The 20254-nt window shown below is 36.5% G+C and overlaps 1 protein-coding gene and 1 pseudogene across 1 annotated transcript; both read left to right on the top strand.

The window, feature by feature from the left end:
- LOC113120224 (zinc finger protein RFP-like) overlaps nt 1-4236 on the top strand; it is a 28635-nt pseudogene extending 24399 nt beyond the window's left edge.
- Nucleotides 4237-4644: 408 nt separating this feature from the next.
- On the top strand, nt 4645-19155 carry LOC113119921 (rap guanine nucleotide exchange factor 5-like). The gene is made up of 16 exons (XM_026289658.1): nt 4645-5491; nt 7233-7311; nt 7434-7578; nt 9885-9976; nt 12348-12378; nt 12479-12557; nt 13004-13153; nt 13233-13330; nt 13419-13541; nt 14155-14333; nt 15068-15158; nt 15245-15295; nt 15373-15460; nt 16249-16313; nt 16433-16487; nt 16689-19155. Exons 1-16 carry the CDS (start codon nt 5113-5115, stop codon nt 16805-16807), a joined length of 1824 nt encoding a protein of 607 aa, XP_026145443.1. The 5' UTR covers nt 4645-5112; the 3' UTR covers nt 16808-19155.
- The last annotated feature ends 1099 nt before the right edge of the window (nt 19156-20254 follow it).

Raw genomic sequence — 20254 nt, 5'->3', positions numbered from 1 at the left:
TGTCTCCTGATAGCGGTACGGTCTCCCAGATCCGACTCTGTCACTGGAGTGATGTAATATCATCTCATGTTTTGGTTGGACACAAGGTGTGGCATGGTTTCTTCACTGAGCGTGTGTGTTTTCAGGTTCTGTTGTAAACCAGGAGGATGTCTGGAGACACACGAGACTCGCAGATTAGGCTCACAGAAGGTCAATTCCTCGAATAATGAGGTTCATTCTTACGTCTTTTGTCCTAACGAAGATCCTTCTGCGATCGGAATCTCATTCCCGCCAGGTTACTGTAACAGGATTTCCTTAACGGAGGAGCAGTTGGGCTTGAGCGGTGACTTTAGGTGGAGTTTGTTCGGTTCTGCTGCATTGTTTAGAGTAAAGACTGTGTCCTTTGGCTTTTACAGGACCTGGGAAGTTTTCTGTGGCAACTCTGGTGTAATTAAGGAAGCGCAGTACACACACACACACACAACACACACACACCACCCACTATCGCTCTCTGTGCAGACACGCAGGAAGGGAACACTTTCGTGTGCTCTCGTGGTCTCTGGACTGGATCTCCACCCAGCGTGAGAAGCCACAGGTGGAGACTTAAACACACACTGTTGTCCCGCTGATCCTCCACAGCTGGACATCAACTGAGCAACTAATGCAACCGCTTAACTAGTCCACTCTTTCATAGAAAACTACAAGTCCTTTGCATTTGAAACATAAAAAAAGGATTTAAAGATGCAATTAAAAATTAATTACAGTGTTTTCTGCTCACCAAGCTTGCATTTATTTGATCAAAAATATAGTAAAAAATGTTTCATTTTATTGCAGTTTAAAATAACTGTTTTCTGTGTGGAATAAATATTTAAAATGTTAATTTATTTCTGTTGATGCACCGCTGTATTTTCAGCATCATTACTACAGTCTTCAGTGTCACCATGATCTTCAGAAATCATTCAGAATCCTTCAAAAATAATTTATTTTGAAATAAAATCTATAATGAAATATAATGTTAATAATATATTTTGTAACATTATATTTGCAATATTTGTTAATATTATATTATATAGTATACATTTTAACATTATATTCTATATACATTATATTTACAATGCATCCTTGCTGAATAAAATGTTAAAAAAAAAAAAATATTCTAAATGAATAAAAATCAAACACTAAACACTCAAATAAATCATGTATTATACTGTATAATATGGAGTAGATAAAAACACATTAAAGTATTACATTATTAAATATATTGCATGTAACATTTATTTCATTCTTAAAATGATATTTAAAGACTTTTTTATTTCAATTTATTTTTACATTTATGTATGTATATATATATATATTACATTTTAATAATAACCATATACATTTAAACATTTTTTTTTTTTGGTTTGATATTCAAAAAGGTCATGTTTGGTGAAGAACAATGTGAAGATCTGAAGAAGAGTGTAGAGATCATGGGTTTGAGTCTCAGTGAAAGCATGAACTGATAAGAAGCAAACCCTGAATGCTTTCAGTAGAAGCATCAGCCGAATGCATCAAGTACTGTACGTGTCAGACAGAGAGGAAGAAGAAAGCAGAGGTAACGTCCTGGAGACGCAGAGCTGGGTTTCCCTGCAGGAACTGGAGGATGGGAAGGTTATGATATAATCTGCTTTAGCTGCTGGTTCTGGGTGAGCACTGAACCCTCATTATCTCTGAAATACTTCACTCTGATTGGTCAGTCTCATCCTTCTGTGGTGAAATATGACACTAAACAGTATAACTGACTTTCCTGTGCATCTGTAGTCCAGCTTCATCATCACAGGCATGCTTTATTTGTATTTTATGGAGTGTGTCCCTGCAGATCCTGTGGGACTCGTTCAAACGTTCACAATGTACCGCTTCTGTTACGTAAAGCTCTCCCGCTGCCAGCCTAGAAACGGAAAAAAGCATTTCTCATCAACATTGACATTTAAATGCGAGTTGATTTTGGAAAGGCTCGAGAGAAACAGTTTGTTATCGTTTGCATCGCCAACATTTTTTCCCAGCAGCCTCTGGCCCGTTGTGCGCTAATGTTCGTTTTTTTTGTGGAATTGCGTAACTGGAGTAAAATCTTATTAGCGTTGCTTTTTTCCAAACACATTTCAGGAGGACCAGCGTACTCCATCTGATATCCGTGCTTGTTTCGGAAGTGTCTTGGGAATGTTTGGGAAACACTCCGTGTTTGTTCCGGTTTGAGTAATTTGTGGTCAGACTTGAAGTATTTTTGGAATCTTCAGGAGTTTTTTTTGGAATTCTGATTGCGGTGAAGTAACAGTGAATTCCGAGGAGGTCGTGTCCTTCGTTAGGAGGTCAGAGGTCATGTTTGTGTCTGTCTGGACGCAGATAATCCATCTGTTTCCCGTCCTGGCGCTCTGGTGATTGAGAGATGACTCCTGCGGCGTCCCAGCATCCTTTGCTCCGCAGGCAGCAGACTCTCGACTGAAGGTCGTTCAGCGATGGAAGAGAGTTTGGGCTGCTGATGGATGTTGTATATTTTAGTGAAGTGGTTCCAGAACATTTTGTCCAGGGTTTGGAAGCCTGTGGGGTCCGAGCGTCGATAGTCACACACCACCGCTCATTTCTTACATTTCAATGGGTTTGGATTGCATCACATGCTTGCTGCTTGGAATACAGTACAGTATTTGAAGGACTTGTTCTGTGTTAGAAAGGCTAATAATGTTTAGTTTACATCAAAGATGCCAAAACTACTGAAGCTGGTAAAACCTGTTAGGAATAGGAAACAAGAAACACAAAATATTTATTTATGAAAACAGTAGCTGAAAATGATTAAATCATTGTTTGAGGTAAAAACGTATTTGCATTAGTCTCTTATTTACTTAAAATAACATGCGCTGATAAAACGTGCCGCTTGATTCAATAGCAGAATGATTATGTGATTCTCCATCATGTCACAGAGCAGGTTTGACAGTATCTGAAGTATCTGCACCTGCAGGTCACATTAAAACTGGGATGTGAGCCGGATCTCAAACACAAAGCCTTCTGATGCCACGGATCGGCGTCTTTCTTTTGTGCAGCAAACCACTGTGCATCTGAATGAGAGTCGTGATCCTCACCTGTGTGTGTGGTGTGTGTGTGTGATATTTCCTAATCCCTTTCCTGGCTTTTATCTTCTTCAAAACGCGTCTGAGACACACACAAACACGTCAGGTGTGTGTCTGAAACACTGCTCGGAGCATCAGCAAACACTGACTGAGTTGCCTTTCATTCATTATAAATGCAAAGATCATTTAGCACGAACTGTTTTGAAGTTCACTTGTTATTTTGTAAGAGGAACAGGCTGAAATTGATGGGTGTGTTTTGTGAAGTTTGATTTCGGGGAAATATATTTTTGCAGCATTTTTGTGTGCAGGATTGAGTTTCTGAGTGTAATGACTCTCGTTTCTCTCTAATGACGTGCTGCTAGATTGAAACTGAAAGTGAGAGTTTGAGTGTGACAGAAATGCATTGTGGAAACTTGTTCAGGAAAACATGCTGTGATATATTGCATGCAAGCCTGATTTGGGTTTGATTGCACCCTGTTTTCCCAATAGAAGAAGTTTTTTGTGTAGTTTGCAACTGAAAAAAAAATCTTTTAATGAAAGAATCAAAAGTTTGCCATACTCCAATCTTTTTCTAGACTGTTTTAAAATCGTTCAGAATTAATGGACCATTCATTTATGAATTATTCATGAATGTTTCATTCTATTGAGTTGAATATGAATCATTTGATTCAGTTCAGTAGCCTGTATGAAAGGTGACATAATGTGTTTTTTTTTCTTTTATGAACTGAAATAAGTAAGATATATATTGTGTGTAATTATGTTGAATGTTGAATTTAAAGTAACTATTAGTATTCACATTCTTAATATTTGCCCTAGTTTTTCTTGCTATATCATGAGTATTATTCATTATTGATCAATGACTTGTTCTTTTGAGTTGATTCAGTTGATTCAGTTCACATAGGCAGTTTTAAAGACAGAGTGTTCACTTGTTTGAATGAATTGTTCAATGTCTGTTTCAGTGAGATTGAAGGCGTTGTGTTTGCTGTGATGGGTGAGTGATTCGGGTGTGTTGTCGTTCTCTCAGGCGCAGGGCGAGGGCGTCGTACGAGTCTGTCTGAAGGAGCGGGGTCAAGACGTGCTGGTTCTCCAGAGAGTCCCATCAGATCCAGCGTCTCCACAAACAGCTGGAGTCAAAGACGAGGACAGTGATAAGAGGTGAGGCCACGCCCCTTTATATAGCCCCTCCTCTGTGTTTACATGTCCTTAAGCTCCGCCCCTCCTCCAATCAATCTCTCTTTCTCTCAAGTGGCTTTATTGGCATTACATTAATGTTACAGTATTGCTGAAGCATTCACATGTGTAAAATACAGAATATTTTACACCACAAAAGCAATAAATGAGTTTTAAATGAGAGAAAATAAATAAATAAATCCAATGCCAATAAAAAATGACAACATAATATTAATATTAATTATTATAATTACAGTTATTATACAATGAAGAATGTCAAAATAAAGCAAATGGATTAGTGCAGTCAAAGGATGTTTTATTTAAGTCGTGGTCACTGAGTCGATATTTTGAAAGGATTTGAAGAGTTCATGTGCAAAAGCAGATAACTCCGTTTTAAATGATTTTCAAAAAGCATGTTTTTTCATTTGTGCATTCCAGTTAATATCAATCAAACTGCAGTCAGATATTTTTATTAGGTAAAAAAGGTTATTAGGTTATCTTTTTGTAAATCAGTTCCTACTTTTTCTTTCTTTCAGTTGTTTGATTGATAAGTACTTTGCCAATTTGGTGGTTCTATTTAGGTTTGGAGGTCAGATATGTTTATCATAATTATACTTCAGATTGTTGTCGATTTCTTTCTGAATGTTAGGGTTGTGGGTGGAGTCCAGCTCAGCTTCTCTCTCTCTCTCTCGAACACATTCCTGGCGTTGTCTTCCTCATTACAGCTTGAGCGGGAACCGCTGAAACTTGTGTGTGCATGTAAACATGATTCTTATTTGGTGTTGGTGTGTTCTGCTGCATCAGCCGTGTTTGTCAGGTTGCTGTGAGGTTATCCAGCCCCCGGGATCGGACCCCTGCGCTGGGCATGACGCACACCTTCCTCAGACACACACCTGTCACACTTGTGCAGGCAGAGGAGGATGACTATGATGAGGAAGACTGGGAGTACTGCATTAGTCCGGAGGATGAGGATGAAATGCCCACATTTGACATTCCTCATTTTCGTTACATTGACGAGGATGAAGATGAGGATGAGGATGAGGATGATGGTTATGTTCTTAACAGCGGCTCCTGCTGGACGTGTTCCTCCTCTGAGGACGATTACCTGTTATCCGACTCTTCCTCTTCTGCTGTGTCCCGCAGGTATGTGGTGGTGTCCGGGACGCCCCAGAAGATCCTGGAGCACCTGCTGAGCGACCTGCGTCTGGACGAGCTGCAGGGGGCGACGGAGAGCAAAGAGACGGGTGAGTGTCGTGTCAGAACAGTTTTAACGCCGACAGCGTTTCTGTTGTGTGGAGTTTGTGCCTCCAGGTGTCTTGACAAGATGACTTCTGAGGATGTTTTTGAAGTTGTGCATGCAAGATCTATTGGTTACAGCTTGTTTTTTTTTTTTTTTTTTTTATTAAAGCATAATTATTCATGAGTTTGTTTGCACAATGTGTGTTTGATTCCTGAAGCTCATATGAGGAGATTTAGTCAATGCAATGCAATATCTAATTCAACATTCAATGCAATATATAGTCTCTTACTATGCATTTAGTTTGCATTTACCCGAGGTTTTAGTGCTTGCATTGAATAAGGAACAAACTCGGTGAGATGATGCGAGGTGAGGAGGAAGACACACAGAAACAGAGAAAAGCAAGCAGATAATGACTTGTTCTGTGTGCATGTGTGTGTTTAATGTATGGGTGTAACTCAATGATCCTTGTGTTTTGTATAACACACCCACAGGCCATAAATTAGCCCGCAGTGCACTGCATCCTGGGTAATTACCGGTGTGTTGGCAGCTGTGTTAAGCATTAAAACATGCCTCATGCAACAAAAGGAGAGAAAGACTTCTTGTGTTTTGTTAAAGGCCAGCAGTCTCACTGTTTCTCATTAGACACTACTGATATTACTCTCTTGTGTTTAAGTGCTGAATGCATGAGCAGTGCAGGACTGATGTAAATGTCTGAATATAACTATAGTCAGTGTTAGTGTTCAGACGTGCGTCGGTGTTCGCTGATAAGTGTTCAGAAGACTCTCTATTGTGTGTGAGATGCTGGTTCAGGAGGAACCCCGGCCGTTCAGAGAAGCCCAAGGTATTTTTAGAAGAAAGAGGTGTAGATTAAATCATTAGGACTTTAAAAGAGACTGGCTTCTGCTTCGGTGGGTGCTGCAGACTGACTGTAGATACCCCCCAAAAACTCCTGATGAACCTTTAGTGGTGTTAGCTACAAAACACATCATCTACAGTAAATGAAACGCATTTTTAATTGTTCTGCAAACCACTTAAAAAATTGATTGCAAGTCAGATTGCATATATTTTTTAGGATTTTGTATATTTTCTCAAAATATAAAAATTTTGTATTCATATCATTTTTACACTTTTTATTTCCACTGTCGAATATGTTAGTAATTACTTTAGTTAAAAAAGTATTTGTTATTTTGATTTTTTACATTTCTACAAAATTTCTATATTTAAAAATATATTTAGCACCGTCAGTAACAGTTATTTATATATATATATATATATATATATATATAACTATAAAGTAATCTATAAATTTAACATACAATTGTGTATTTAAATAGGTTGAAAGTTATATATTTATATTTAAAAATAAATTAGAATATTTTACAATATTTGTCAAAATACTATTACTTTCGTTTTATATGTATATAGTATTTATAATAAATATTAAATATTTGTAATTTGTAATGGAGTGAGATTATTTGTGAGTGAGTTTTACTAATGACATTTATGAGCTGATTTGCATATTCAGATGTTTTGGTCTTTGTTGTTAGTTAAAATCTGGACTCTCTTCCTGAACAATAAACACAGTTATGTGCCAAAGTTGAGTTCCTGTTCCTGTTTAAATCAGTAATAGTGATGCTCGCTTGATCAAACAGCTCTAACGAGCCCGGCGTTCATTACAGCTCTCATTAAACATGTCTGGCAGGAGAGTGAACATCTGATGAATTGTGTGTGATGTTTTCTTGCAGAAATGCTCCTGGATGACTTCCTGCTGACGTATCTGGTGTTCATGTCCACCAGTGAGCTCTGCCAGGCGCTGCTGGGACAATATCCTTCAGATCGCTCCAAACCTCTTGTGTGTGTGTGTGTGTGTGTGTGTGTGTGTGTGTGTGCGTGTGTGTGTGTGTGTGTGTGTGTGTGTGTGTTGTTGGTCTTTAACTGGATCTCACCTACTGCACGAAGCGCTGTCGGGGGAAGGAGGAGGGGAAGGAGGCCCTCTACAGGAAGAGGAAGGTACTGCACCTGGTGTCTCAGTGGAGCACGCTGTACAAGGACTTCCTGCGAGAGGAGGAGAACGTCAAGCCCTTCATGAAGGTCAGAACACTTACATTAGATCTGATGTATAACACACAGCTATTCTAATGTCTCTCTGTTTGCTGCTGCTGCTGCTGCTGGTTGTTTTTAATAGCCATCATCTCGTGTGTGCTTTCAAAAGTGGGTTATAATTTCTAGAAAGTAACATGTGCAATCACAGTACAGTTGTTTCATATAAGCATATCTATGTAAAATGATCACATATAACAAAATATTTATTTAAAAAATATATATTTTTACATTTATTGAATATTTTGTAACACTTTAGGACCTGTTTCTCAGTAATAACTAGTTGCTTATTAGCATGTCTATTAATAATAATATATTGTCAAACATTAGTACTTATAAAACACATATTATGCTTGACCAAGCAGAAATTTGGGGGTTATTAAATCATAGTTAATGGTTTGTTAATAGTGACCTTAAAATAAAGCGTGACCCAATATTTTGGGTAAAAATCATATTTAATATATGTATATTATTTTATTATTTAAAAAATAATTGTTTCAGGACTTTCACTGGAATTTATATATTATTGTTATATTTCTATGTTTTTTATTCAAGACTATTATTATTTTTATATTATTTTTGAAGATTTTTTTTTTACTATTTTACATAAAATGTATTCAAATTATAAAATCATATATTATATCTATATACTATTTAAATATTTTTTTTAACTACAATTATTGAATGCTGACAGTATTTTACACAATATTTACTCAAAATTAAATAATATATATATATAAAGAGAGAGCGAGAGAGAGAGAGATTTTGAAGTAGTAACAATCTAGCGCAGTTGTGTAGCCCCGCCCACAGTGAAATCTCATTGGTCCAGAACCCTCTTCCCCAGCTGCATGTTAACATCAGAAGTGTTCTGATTGGCTGAGACTGTGTTAAACTCCTGCTTCTCCTCAGGACTCGTCTCCGTCTCATGTCACGACTTGAGCTGGTTTTAATGGTTTCTCTGGTTTTCTTTCTTCTGCTCGCTGCTGAAGGCCACATACAGATCAACACTAGAAACAGTTTCAGTCGAAGCCTCATTAAAAGTGTGTTTGTGTAGCTGTGTGTAAGTGTTTATGATGTGAATATACATGTGTTTCACAGATTTCAGTCTGTCATCTTCACAAGATCACACAAATGCACATCTTGTTCCTACCTGCCTTTGTCCCACCCACCCACACACACGCACACACACACACTTGTGCAGTGTTTCCATGGCAACGGTCGTGTCATCACAGTGACGAGGCTGTTTCACGGTCGCCTGTATCATTAAACGCAGCGTTTCCAAGGTGATGGTTGCCTGGTAACAAGCAGGATGGGGCCGTGGGGGGGGGTGTTAATGGGTTCATTCAGATTCCATCAAGCGCTACAGTGCCCCTGAGAACAGTGTGTGTGTGTGTGTGTGTGTGTGTGTGTGTGGTCGCTGTTTTACAACACTGTTCCCTCACTTTGTTAGTGTTCTGACAGTGTCCTCCATGCACTGAGGGAATGTACACTATTATAAGGTACATCTCCAGTGCATGCTGGGTAATAATTGCCTCTTGACTACCCAGTGTGCATGCAAGGTCAAAACTCACACAGTCTCTCACACACACATTCAGTCGGCATCCAGCTGTGTTTTCGTTCAGAATTCTGCCTTTATAGAGACAGATAAAAAAATTGGTCAAGTAAAATAAAATGTTAAACACCAAAACATTTTATTTTTAACTACACACTACATGAACAATCATGAGTCAGTAGAGTTCATGAAGCTTGTAGATTCAGTGAAGGATTGATCAGACTCACAGTGTTTTTATTGTTAAGGATAATAAAACTAAAAGATGATTGTTGATTGAAATAAATGTTTCAAAATTTAATTTAATTTAATTTAATTTAATTTAATTTAATTTAATTTAATTTAATTTAATTTAATTTAATTTAATTTAATTTAATGAAAAACTAGTTGTAAACTTAAAAATATGAAATGTTGCCTTACAACTAAAATAAGATTAAGTACTAAAATTACTATTTTTTAGATTTTTCAAATTATAGATCTGGATTTTTATTTGATGATATGATAATTTCTGGTATATTTTTTACGTGTGCAGTGCCGAAATATAGAGATATATTAAAATCCTTATTTTATTTATTTTATTACTTAATAAAATAATATAAAATAACATGATTTGGACAGTTCTGCTGCCACAGTCTGGCTTGTGCCATATTCATCTAAATGGGAAAAGCTACTGATTCCAGTAATCGTGAAATGCCAAATATCTACAGATCAATAAGCCACCACTATAAATGCCTCTTCTTCTGTGCAGACGCTGTATCGATACGTGCTGGAAGACGTGTATGAGTTCCCCTCGCTGGAGAAAGACCTGAAGGAGTTCCAGAAACTACTGCGACGGAGACAGTGAGTCGCAAACACGTTTACATTTTTAATTTCAAGGGGTCATATGATGCGATTTCATGTCTTCCTTTCTCTTTGGAGTGTTACAACATGTTCATGAGAACATAGATAAAAACCCTTAAGTTACAAAGACTAAAGTCTCAAACCCAAAGAGATATTCTTTATCTAAGTTAAGACTCATCCACGCCCTCCTAAAATGGCTCATTTAAACACGCCCCCACATGTCTACATCACTGTGTGAGAAGATTTGCATAATAACGCCCAAATGTTCAAGCAAAGAAAGAAGGCATAACTATTATTCTTGCTGTAGTATTGTTGCTGACACCATGTCTAGGAGACGATGTGTGTTTTCAAAGTGTCAAGGGGCGTAACCTTTCCTTTACATGCTTGAGGCATTCGGCCAATCACAACACACTGAATAGTTGGCCAATCAGAGCACACCTAACTGTTCATGATATGATTCTTTAGGGTCTTAATAAACAGTCTATAATTATATATTTTGGTTTAACTTTCTCAATGCAAGCATAAAACACCACTCTTTTTATCCTGTCCAAAACATCTCTGTTCACAGCAACCCATTTCGGAGCATGTCCCTTTAAATGCTAATGAGCCCTGCTGACCCCGCCCCCTCTTCTGTGGGGTGACAAGCCGTTCTCATTTAGCCACAGAACTTGCTAACTAGCATGTTATTAGGAAAGGTGATTAGCAAAGTTTCATTTAAAAACCTTAAGATCACTTCTTCTGGAGGTGAAGCTGGATCACAAACTATTTTCGTGTACATAGATCAGGTGCATTCCCTTCAGAAACAAACGTAATCCACTGCGTCTTCAGCGGCTCAGATGCAATGTTCATTATTAGATCCAACAACAACAACACCTCAATCACTGAGGAGTCTTTCTCGTCTACATCTGCTCCTGCGGCGAAACAATAGTGGACTGATGACAGTCACTCAGGGCGGAGCTAAGGTTAAACGCAACAATTGTGGGAGGGGCCTGTCTGTATGACATCACACAGAAAGGAATCTGAGAACGACTCGATCTGAGAAAGAGGTTATCATTTATAGGGATAAAAAAACACTAGGTGGATTTTATCATTGTAGGGTAGATGTGTACACTGCCAACACACATTTATGTTCAAACAACACGTAAAAGTGAAGTTTGCATCCGAAGACCCCTTTAAGCAGGTTTTCTCTATTTGAGGAGTATAACAGAGCAAGATGAGCGTTCACGTCTCTCCTGAGCTCTCATCCTCAGGGTTTGGCAGACAGACGCTCGATATCCGTCTAAATGAGCTGACACACTCCGAGGTGTAATTATGAGCTGTAATTAGTGTGTGTGATATCTGCTGAAGTCAAGAACGGCCGTCCATCAGCTGTTTCTCCTAGAAAACAATGACACATGACTCCAGTCTCCAGTAATCTCACTTGTGTCTCCTCTGGAGGATCTTAATGGGTTAACAATGGCTCAAATTGTGCTCAGATTGGAATAAAATAAACCGAGATTAACTCAAATGTTTCTCATCAAGTCTCACATTTTTATCTGGATAGCAGTGAGATTAAATTGAGGATTGAGTCAAGAGCATTTCTCCTGAGAAAAAGACACCAGTAGTCAGTTTCAAAAGAGATCTCAACATCTCAAACTTTGCTTAGATTTGCCGATAAAACGCAGAAATCGACCAAAAACCAATTTGACCAAAATCTGGAACCAGAACAGAAATATCAATATGACCAACATTTCTCCTCAAGTTATGTCTCAATTGTTTCTCCTGGACACAAATGGAGACTTTTTCTTGAGTCTTCGGCTTTTGTATCTGAGAAAAAGACCTCAGTAATCTCATTTGTCTTCTCCAGAGTTTCAGAAACATCTCAACTATGTCTCAAAGTGTGCTCAGATTTGCCACAATACCAAAACCTGCCACCAAAAGTCAGAAATCTCAATCATTTCTCATTACTTTCTCCCAGAACCATCCTGAGTTGTATAGCTCTGCAGCTCTTACTGTATAACAACAGCCATCTGCTTTCATTTCTTCTCATGAACTTTGGGAGACACATCTGAGATGATCATTTAAAGACTGATAACTGAGTCTCTACTGAGCCAAATCACTGGCATTTGTCACGGGTAAAGACGGTGACATCTGATCCTCCTCAGAAAGGTTTTGTGTTTAAGCACTCATTTATCCTGCTAAAGTCAGACTCGTCGCTGTCTATCCGCTCGTGTTATTTGGAGCTGCGCTCTTCTGATGGATGGATGTAGAGTCAGTCTGTGTCTGTCCGGACAGATGTTAAATCAGCCGTCTCTCGCTGCATCTGTCAGACTCACATCGAGAGCGTTTCGTCAGTGTCTCTAACGGCTTTCTCTCTCTTTCTTCCCTCCAGTACGATGGACGACTATTCTCCACACCAAAAGGTTAGAGAAACTGTGGAAACCAGGAAGAGTTTACCCAAAACTGAACATTTACTGATATCATGAAATTGTTAAAATACTGAACAGTTGTTTGTTCTTCCAGAGTAAAGCGCTGTACCAGCAGCTGAGTCTGAAGGAGAACTGTGTTCCTCTCCGAGCGTCTCCCGTCGAGAGCAAAGACGGTAATACTGCTGTCTTCTCATGTCTGGGTTCTTCTGGGGTATTCTCTGTGTGACGTACACTACATGTTAATGTCTCAGACAGTGGTCTGTTGAAATATATACAAGAAAATTAGAAATCAAAGCTGTGCTGGAGCTGACAGAAGCACTGCTGAAAACCAAACTGTAGATCTAAATAGAGAATTACTACAAATAAAAATTAGTTTGATTAATACATATTTTATTTAAATTATACGTTTGAATATATCAGGACAAATTTTGGGTGTGTAAACATCATGTGGAAATCTGTAGGTCAGGTCTCTCCCTAAAATAAATTGTAATGTGTAATGTAAATGTGTGTGTGTGTGTGTGTGTGTGTGTGCGTGCCTCTCCCTGTGTGTGTGTGTGTGTTTGTGTATCTCTCTGTGTATCTCTCTCTCTCTCTCTCTGTGTGTGGTTGGTTGTGTCAGTGATGTGCCGTGTGTACGTGAGCTGTGATTCGTATCTGAGCGTGCGGGTGAAGCCTACAGTCGTGGCTCAGGAGCTGCTGCACATCGTCTCTCAGCGGATGGAGCGATGCGAGGACGACATGATGCTGCTGGCACAGACCTACAGCGGAGGTTCATACACACACACACACACACACACTCACACAGAGACACTCACACACACACACTGACCCCCTGCTCTGTCTCTCAGACAAGCGTGTTCTTCAGCCTCATGACAGTATTTACTCCGAGTCTCTGACGGCCCCCAGCAGACTGATCGCCTGCCGCAGAGACCTCAGCGAGATCCTGGTGAGACACACTACTGTAACACAAGTGTGTTCGGATCAGTGCCTGCACCTGACGATCATAACTCTCTGTGTGTGTGTGTGTGTGTCAGCCGCCGCTCACCGAGTGTCCAGATCTGGGACAGAAGCCCGTCAGACTGCTGGGGATCAACACGTGGGACGTCGCTGTGGCTCTGACCAACTTCGACTGGAATCTCTTCAACTCCATCCACGAGGTGAAGCTTCTCAGATACAGATGTTTTACATTTTTAAAGGAGAATAATTCAACATTGAAGATCTTTTAAAACATGAGATTTTTAAGCTTATATTTTTCTCTCTTATAATAATTGTTAAAAAAAATAAAACAACCAAAACCAAAATGGAATGTTTTTAAAATGTTTAAGGATATATACTAGTGGTTAAAATTTTGAAGGGTCTGTAAAAAAAAAAAACGTAATCTCTTAAAAGACGTTTCTTCCCCTCATTAGAGCTGCATTAATATACCTAATAATAAAAAAACAGTAAATATTATTAAAGTTTAGAAATGCTGTTTTCTATGTGAACATCAATTAAAATGAAACATTTCTGATTATTATCAGTGTCGAAAACAGTTGTGCTGCACAATATTTGTGTAGAAACTGTTGTGATACATTGTATTTTTCAGGATTCACAGATGAATGGAATGTTCAAAAGATTTTTTTTTTTAAATAGAATCTTTGTAACATTATAAACATCTTAACTGTCTCTTTTGATCACTTTAATGAAGCCTTGCCGAGTAAAAGTGTTAATTTCTTTAAAGACATCCCACTGACCTATGTGTGTGTGTGTGTGTGTGTGTGTGTGCTGCAGCAAGAGCTGATCTTCTACACGTTCAGCGGTCAGGCGAGCAGTGTCCACACGGTGGCGCTGGAGCAGCTGCTGCAGCGCTGTAATGAGGTCCAGCAGTGGGTGATGTCTGAGGTGCTGCTCTGTCCATCACTCAGTAAACGAGTGCAGCTCCTCAAGAAGTTCATCAAGATCGCTGCACAGTGAGTCTGATTCACCACAACACTGCTTTCACCACACACACTCATTACTCCTGTGTTTAATAACATATGAAAATATTTTTATTAATATACTGGTTCATTTTTTAATTAAATTATAATCTAATACATGAGGCATATTGATAGTTTTTGTTAATAAAATAATACATTATATTTTATTATTTTAGATTGTAGTTTATAATTAAAACATAACACTGCTTTTATGACAGGTACTGATCATTCATGTTTTATAATACAAATATATTTATTAAAATATTACATGTTTTATTTTTATTGTTTTATTAAATGTATTCATTTTATTATTATTTTATTGTTACAATATAATATGCTTTTTCTAACAGATATGACTTATTCTTAGCTCTCATACAATAAAGTGTTAAAAACAGACTGGAATACTTTATATATTAACTGGAATATATTAAATATAATATAATATAATATATTAACATATTATTAATTAAATAATTGTAATATAATATTTTATATTATTATTATTATTATTGTGAAGTATTTTTGCACTCTGGATGGTTGTGAATGAATTCTGGAGACGGTCTAATTGTTCTGATTGTACGAATAGTTTCTCTCTGGAGAAAAGCTGCTCTTTGGAGACTGACTGAATGAGGAGGTGTTTGAGTATTTAGCACAGATTTAACTGTGTGTGTGTTTAGTGTCTGCTCATGATGACTGACTCTGTGTGTGTGTGTGTGTGTGTGTTTCAGCTGTAAAGCGCAGAGGAACCTCAACTCCTCGTTTGCGATCATCATGGGGTTAAACACGGCGGCGGTCAGCCGTCTGAACCAGACCTGGGAGGTAAAGGCGCTCTGTAATCAGATGTTTATCAGCTCTGATGCAGTCAGTTCAGCAGAAGATACTCAGTCTCTGTCTCCTCTCTGCAGAAAGTTCCTGGAAAGTTCAAGAAGCTGTTCTCTGAGCTGGAGCTGCTGACTGTGAGTCAAACCCGTCTGTAAACCAGCGCTCATATCTCATCAGAAACAGAACGAGACTGATCTGATTTCTTCCTCAGGATCCATCCATGAATCACAAAGCTTACAGAGACGCTTTCAAGAAGATGAAGCCGCCCAAAATCCCCTTCATGCCTCTGCTGCTCAAAGGTTACACCCCCTTCATGAATATTTGATCTTTTATTATTTTAATATGTTTCTATTTTATTATTAGAGTATAATAATACTGCTTTTATGACCGATACTGATAGTTATTGTTTATTAAAAATATGTATATATTAAAAATATTATATTTATTCATCATTTTAGTTTATATTTCATTATTAAAATATAACAATACTGCTTTTATGACAGAAGGATTATGTTCAATATCATGATATTGATAAATTAAAAATACAAAATAGTTGAAAAAAGTTTGCACATTGGTTGTAATTATAAATAATTAATATAAAAATAAATATATAAAAAAAATATATATATAAAAAAAAATATATATATATATATATATATATATATTGTATTTAATTTTTTGTGTATATTGTATTGTTAAAATATAATGACAATGCTTTTTGATGGCAGATATGGGTTATTTTTATTTAATTGATTTATTTAATTCATTTAAAATATAAATATATATTGTTGTAGTTTAATTTTATTAAAATCTAATAATACTGCTTTTCAGGACAGATGTTGAATATTCTGTTTATTAAAATAATATTTACAAAATTATTTTTGTTTTATTTAGTTAATATATTATTATTTAAATAAAGTAATATTTTTATTTAATTAAATCATTTAAATATATTATTATTATATTTTTTTATGTTTTATTGTTAAATTAAGGTAAAAAAGAAAGGTGGAAGTCCACTTCCTGTCACCTGACCTAAATGGAAATGATGACACAGTGTTGTGATGTTGTGATCTGTGTTGGTTTTCAGATATCACCTTCATCCATGAGGGGAACAAAACATTTCACGATAATCTGGTCAACTTTGAGAAGCTGGTAAGTGTTTGGTGTGTCAGTGATTGACAGCTGTCACTCGCCATATCATCAGTGATTGACAGCTGTCACTCATCGCTCGTCAGATCATCAGTGTCACTGACGCTTGTCTCTGTTCTCAGCACATGATCGCTGATACGGTCCGACTCATTCGTCACTGCCAGACGGATCAGACAGGTCAGAAACACACCGATTATAAAATAAAAATAATTTAATTTAAAAAGTACATATAAAAAACCTCAGATTTGATCTTCAGGTCTCTTTATAAATGATTAGCTATGAAAGATTCAGATGATGATCAGCTGTTAGCATGAGTCTGGATGAGGTCAGGCTCTGTGTGAATGAATCTATGAGCTGCGTGGATGTGTGTCTTCTCAGGGAACGAGCTCTCTCCGTCAGACAGTCCTGAGGTGCGCTCCAGCATCCATTACCTGCACATCATCGACAATCAGCAGACGCTGTTCGAGCTGTCGCACAGACTGGAGCCGCGAGTCTGAGACACAGAAGAGCGCCGCCTGCTGGACAGATTCAGACTGAATCAGTGACTCTCTCAGAGCCCAGCGAATCAGTACAGACACCACCACTAAACACCGTTCTTAATGTAAAAAATCACTGGTGGTCCATGAACGCTTTTTCCTGTCCGGGGGAGAAAGTGTGAACTTTTCAGCATTGTTTTGTTGAAATGCAGTTGTCAATGTTATTTAACTTCTACCAGCAACTCTGGACCATATTTATATATAAATATATAATTTAATACTTCAGATTGTTAGGGCTGGGCGATATGATCATAAAATAATATATTAAAAATAATATAAAATTTGTAAAAAAAAGCTATTAAATTTTATTATGTAATTTTTCAGCCTTTCGGCCATGTTTAGTGTATATTAATATTTATATATTTGGAGTTAAAGGCTGATTTATTTTAGTCAATTTCAACCAATTTGTTTTAAAATTTATAATACAAGATGATAAATACAATAAATATCATGTAAACACAAGAACTGATATAAACTATATGAAAAAAATAATTGAATCATTTGAATTGATTCATTGAACTGATTCATGAAATCAAATAAGACTTGCTTTTTTAGGTCTGAAGTTCAAGACAGAAACTTGATTTCTAAATTATATAATCACACTGTTGTTTCAGTCTATGAATACTATTATATTTTGTAAACACAAAATCAAGTATAAAACGCGAACGAGTCATTGAATCATTTGAATCGAATCGACATTGAAACAGATGGTTTGAACAACCAAAGTTCAAATCAGAAACATACTGGCCAAAATAAAATCATCACAACATTGCTTCAGTCTTTAAATATACAATATTTTGTAAACACAAGTGGAAATATAACACACACAAACAAACAAATCACTGAATCATCTGAATCGATTCATCCAAGAAATGATTCATGGAAATGAATCAGATTTATTTGCTTTTCACTGCTACTGAAGTTCAAATAAACTTATTGGCCATATAAAACCATCCATTTATGTATAAATTATATTTTGTAAATACATAAAACAAATATAATCTGCAAACGAATCACTGAATCATTTGAATCAATTCACTGAAACTGAAAGTTTGAATCGATGGAAATGAATCAAACTCACACGTTAGTTCAAATCACAAACATAGAGGTGAAATAACATCACAGTGTTGCTTCATTTTATACATGTATGATGTTTTCTAACCAGAGTATATATCGCCCGGCCCTACCTTATGAACGGAGAGTGAAGGAACAAACACACCGGTGTCAAAGGTCATGACGATGATGTCATATAGAGCCAAGCGCTGGCTTCACACTGAATCGTGTTCTTGTGATTTTCTTCGATGTTTGATATTGGACATGCAGTGACGTTCCTGTGAGCCGACAGTATTATTTCCTCCGAGCCGAGGCTCTTGAAGATGTTCGTTTCGTGGAGTTTTTGCCCTTCACTCGCTCGCAGTGCTGAAGCTCATGCATGCATACTGTATTTGCACTTACATCTCTGTTTGTACATGATCGTGTAAGAATGTAGATACCTGTAAAGAAACGTGGTTTCTGTGCCAAGCACGATTATGGGAGAGCGATGCAATACGAGGAGATTTGAATCTTGTCCAGTGTTTTCTACAAGCCTTTAGCTGCAGATATGAACCCATGGATCTGAGCTGTTCCTGATTAAATGGGGATTGTGGGTTTGTAATCGATCAGCTCGGGAAAGCCTGAGTTTTAGACCATATCTGAACTTCATCAGTTTCTTCACTGCCACACACACACACACACACACACACACGTTCGCCTGAATGTGCTGCGACTGAACACACACTGCTTTTCTTATTTATGAATATATATGGCACTCGTGTTATTTTGTGATATGCTGCTGTTCACAGATAAAAGTTCAGCTCTCTGATGCTTCGGTGAATCTCACAAAAAAATGTTTAGTCACACATTTCACCCAAAAGAGTAATAAATAAATAAATTAATAATGAGAAACATTCTGTCCCAACACATTTGATTTTTTATTATTATTTAGTTTTTTTTTATTTATTATATTTTATGAAATTAGGTACTGTACAACAAATGTCTGGGTTTCCAAATAAAAAAAAACATCCTGTACCTGATATAATTGTTTTACTTTTCTTTCTTTGTTTTTTAATTTCCCTCTTTTATTGTTATTATATTTTATAAAATTAAATGCAGTACAACAAATGTTTGGGCCACATATTTTACCCCAAGGAGTAAGAAATAAACAAGTAATGAAAAAATGTCCACCCAGACACAATTTCTTTTTAATTTACTGTTTATTTTATTATTTAATTCTATTTTATAAAATTTTACTCAGTACTATTACATGTATAGGTTACAATTGAAATAATTTATATATATATATATATATATATATATATATATATATATATATAATTATAATATATATAATAATTGTATTATTATTATTATTTTAATGTATTTTATTATTTTGTTTTATTTATGCATTTATTAAAAAAATGCTTTTGTAATTAATTATGGACTAGATGTTTTATTTCTTTGTATATTTTTTATTTTCCTTTCCTTTTTTTTATATATTTTTTTTTTTACAAAATTAAAATAGTATCAAGAAATATCTTTCACAATTCTAATAATAATTTTTTGCCAAATTATGAGTTTTTTTATGTGATTAACTGTCATGAATTGATGTCATAATGTGACAAAATATAAAATTAATGTATTAATGTACCTATTTTGGACAGATTATTATTATTATTATTATTATTTATTTTATTTTTTTGTGAGATTCCCTGAGTTGAGTGAGTTATTCTGAGGTTTGAGATGTAACACACAGAGGGTCCTGGTGGATTTCGGCTGGTCTTGTGTTGTAAAACTGAAAGTGAACAGATAATTCTCCTTCTGAATGAAACTGATCTGACTGCTGTCATCATCAGGAGCACAGAAAGCCACTGAAAAGACATGTATAAGGCTTTCTGGAGTGTTGTTGTAATCTGCAAATGTAAATATAGATATGCTCTGAATATAAAACTTAATGTTAAAAAAGAGATTCAAAGCAATATATTTACAGTCTGTTGCTATAGAAACCACGTCTTTTCTATAACCTGCATTTTTACAATAATGTTCAAAAGCAAATCAATAAAAGATTTATGTAATGTTATAAGCTTCTTACATGTTTATGTTTAATCTGTTGAAGCCGTGGTAAAAAGGGCCCATTGATAACAATGCAGGATTTTACACGATGTGACTCATCGGTCTACCACTTATTATCTTTTCAATCACTTGAATTGCTAAAAGGACAAGTTACCACGTTTCAGTTTACTTCTCTTCATTAGATGGAGGAAATATAGCCATTAAAAACTCATATTCTGTGTTAAAAACTTGATTAAGTGGTAAGTCTACATCTAGATGTAACCCCTCTCACCCGGGTCCTCTCTGACGCTCCTCGCACTC

Source organism: Carassius auratus, chromosome 19 (assembly GCF_003368295.1).
Source record: "Carassius auratus strain Wakin chromosome 19, ASM336829v1, whole genome shotgun sequence".
Taxonomy (NCBI): domain Eukaryota; kingdom Metazoa; phylum Chordata; class Actinopteri; order Cypriniformes; family Cyprinidae; genus Carassius; species Carassius auratus.
Note: the sequence above shows the minus strand (reverse complement) of the source record. Positions and strands in the feature narration are given on the sequence as shown.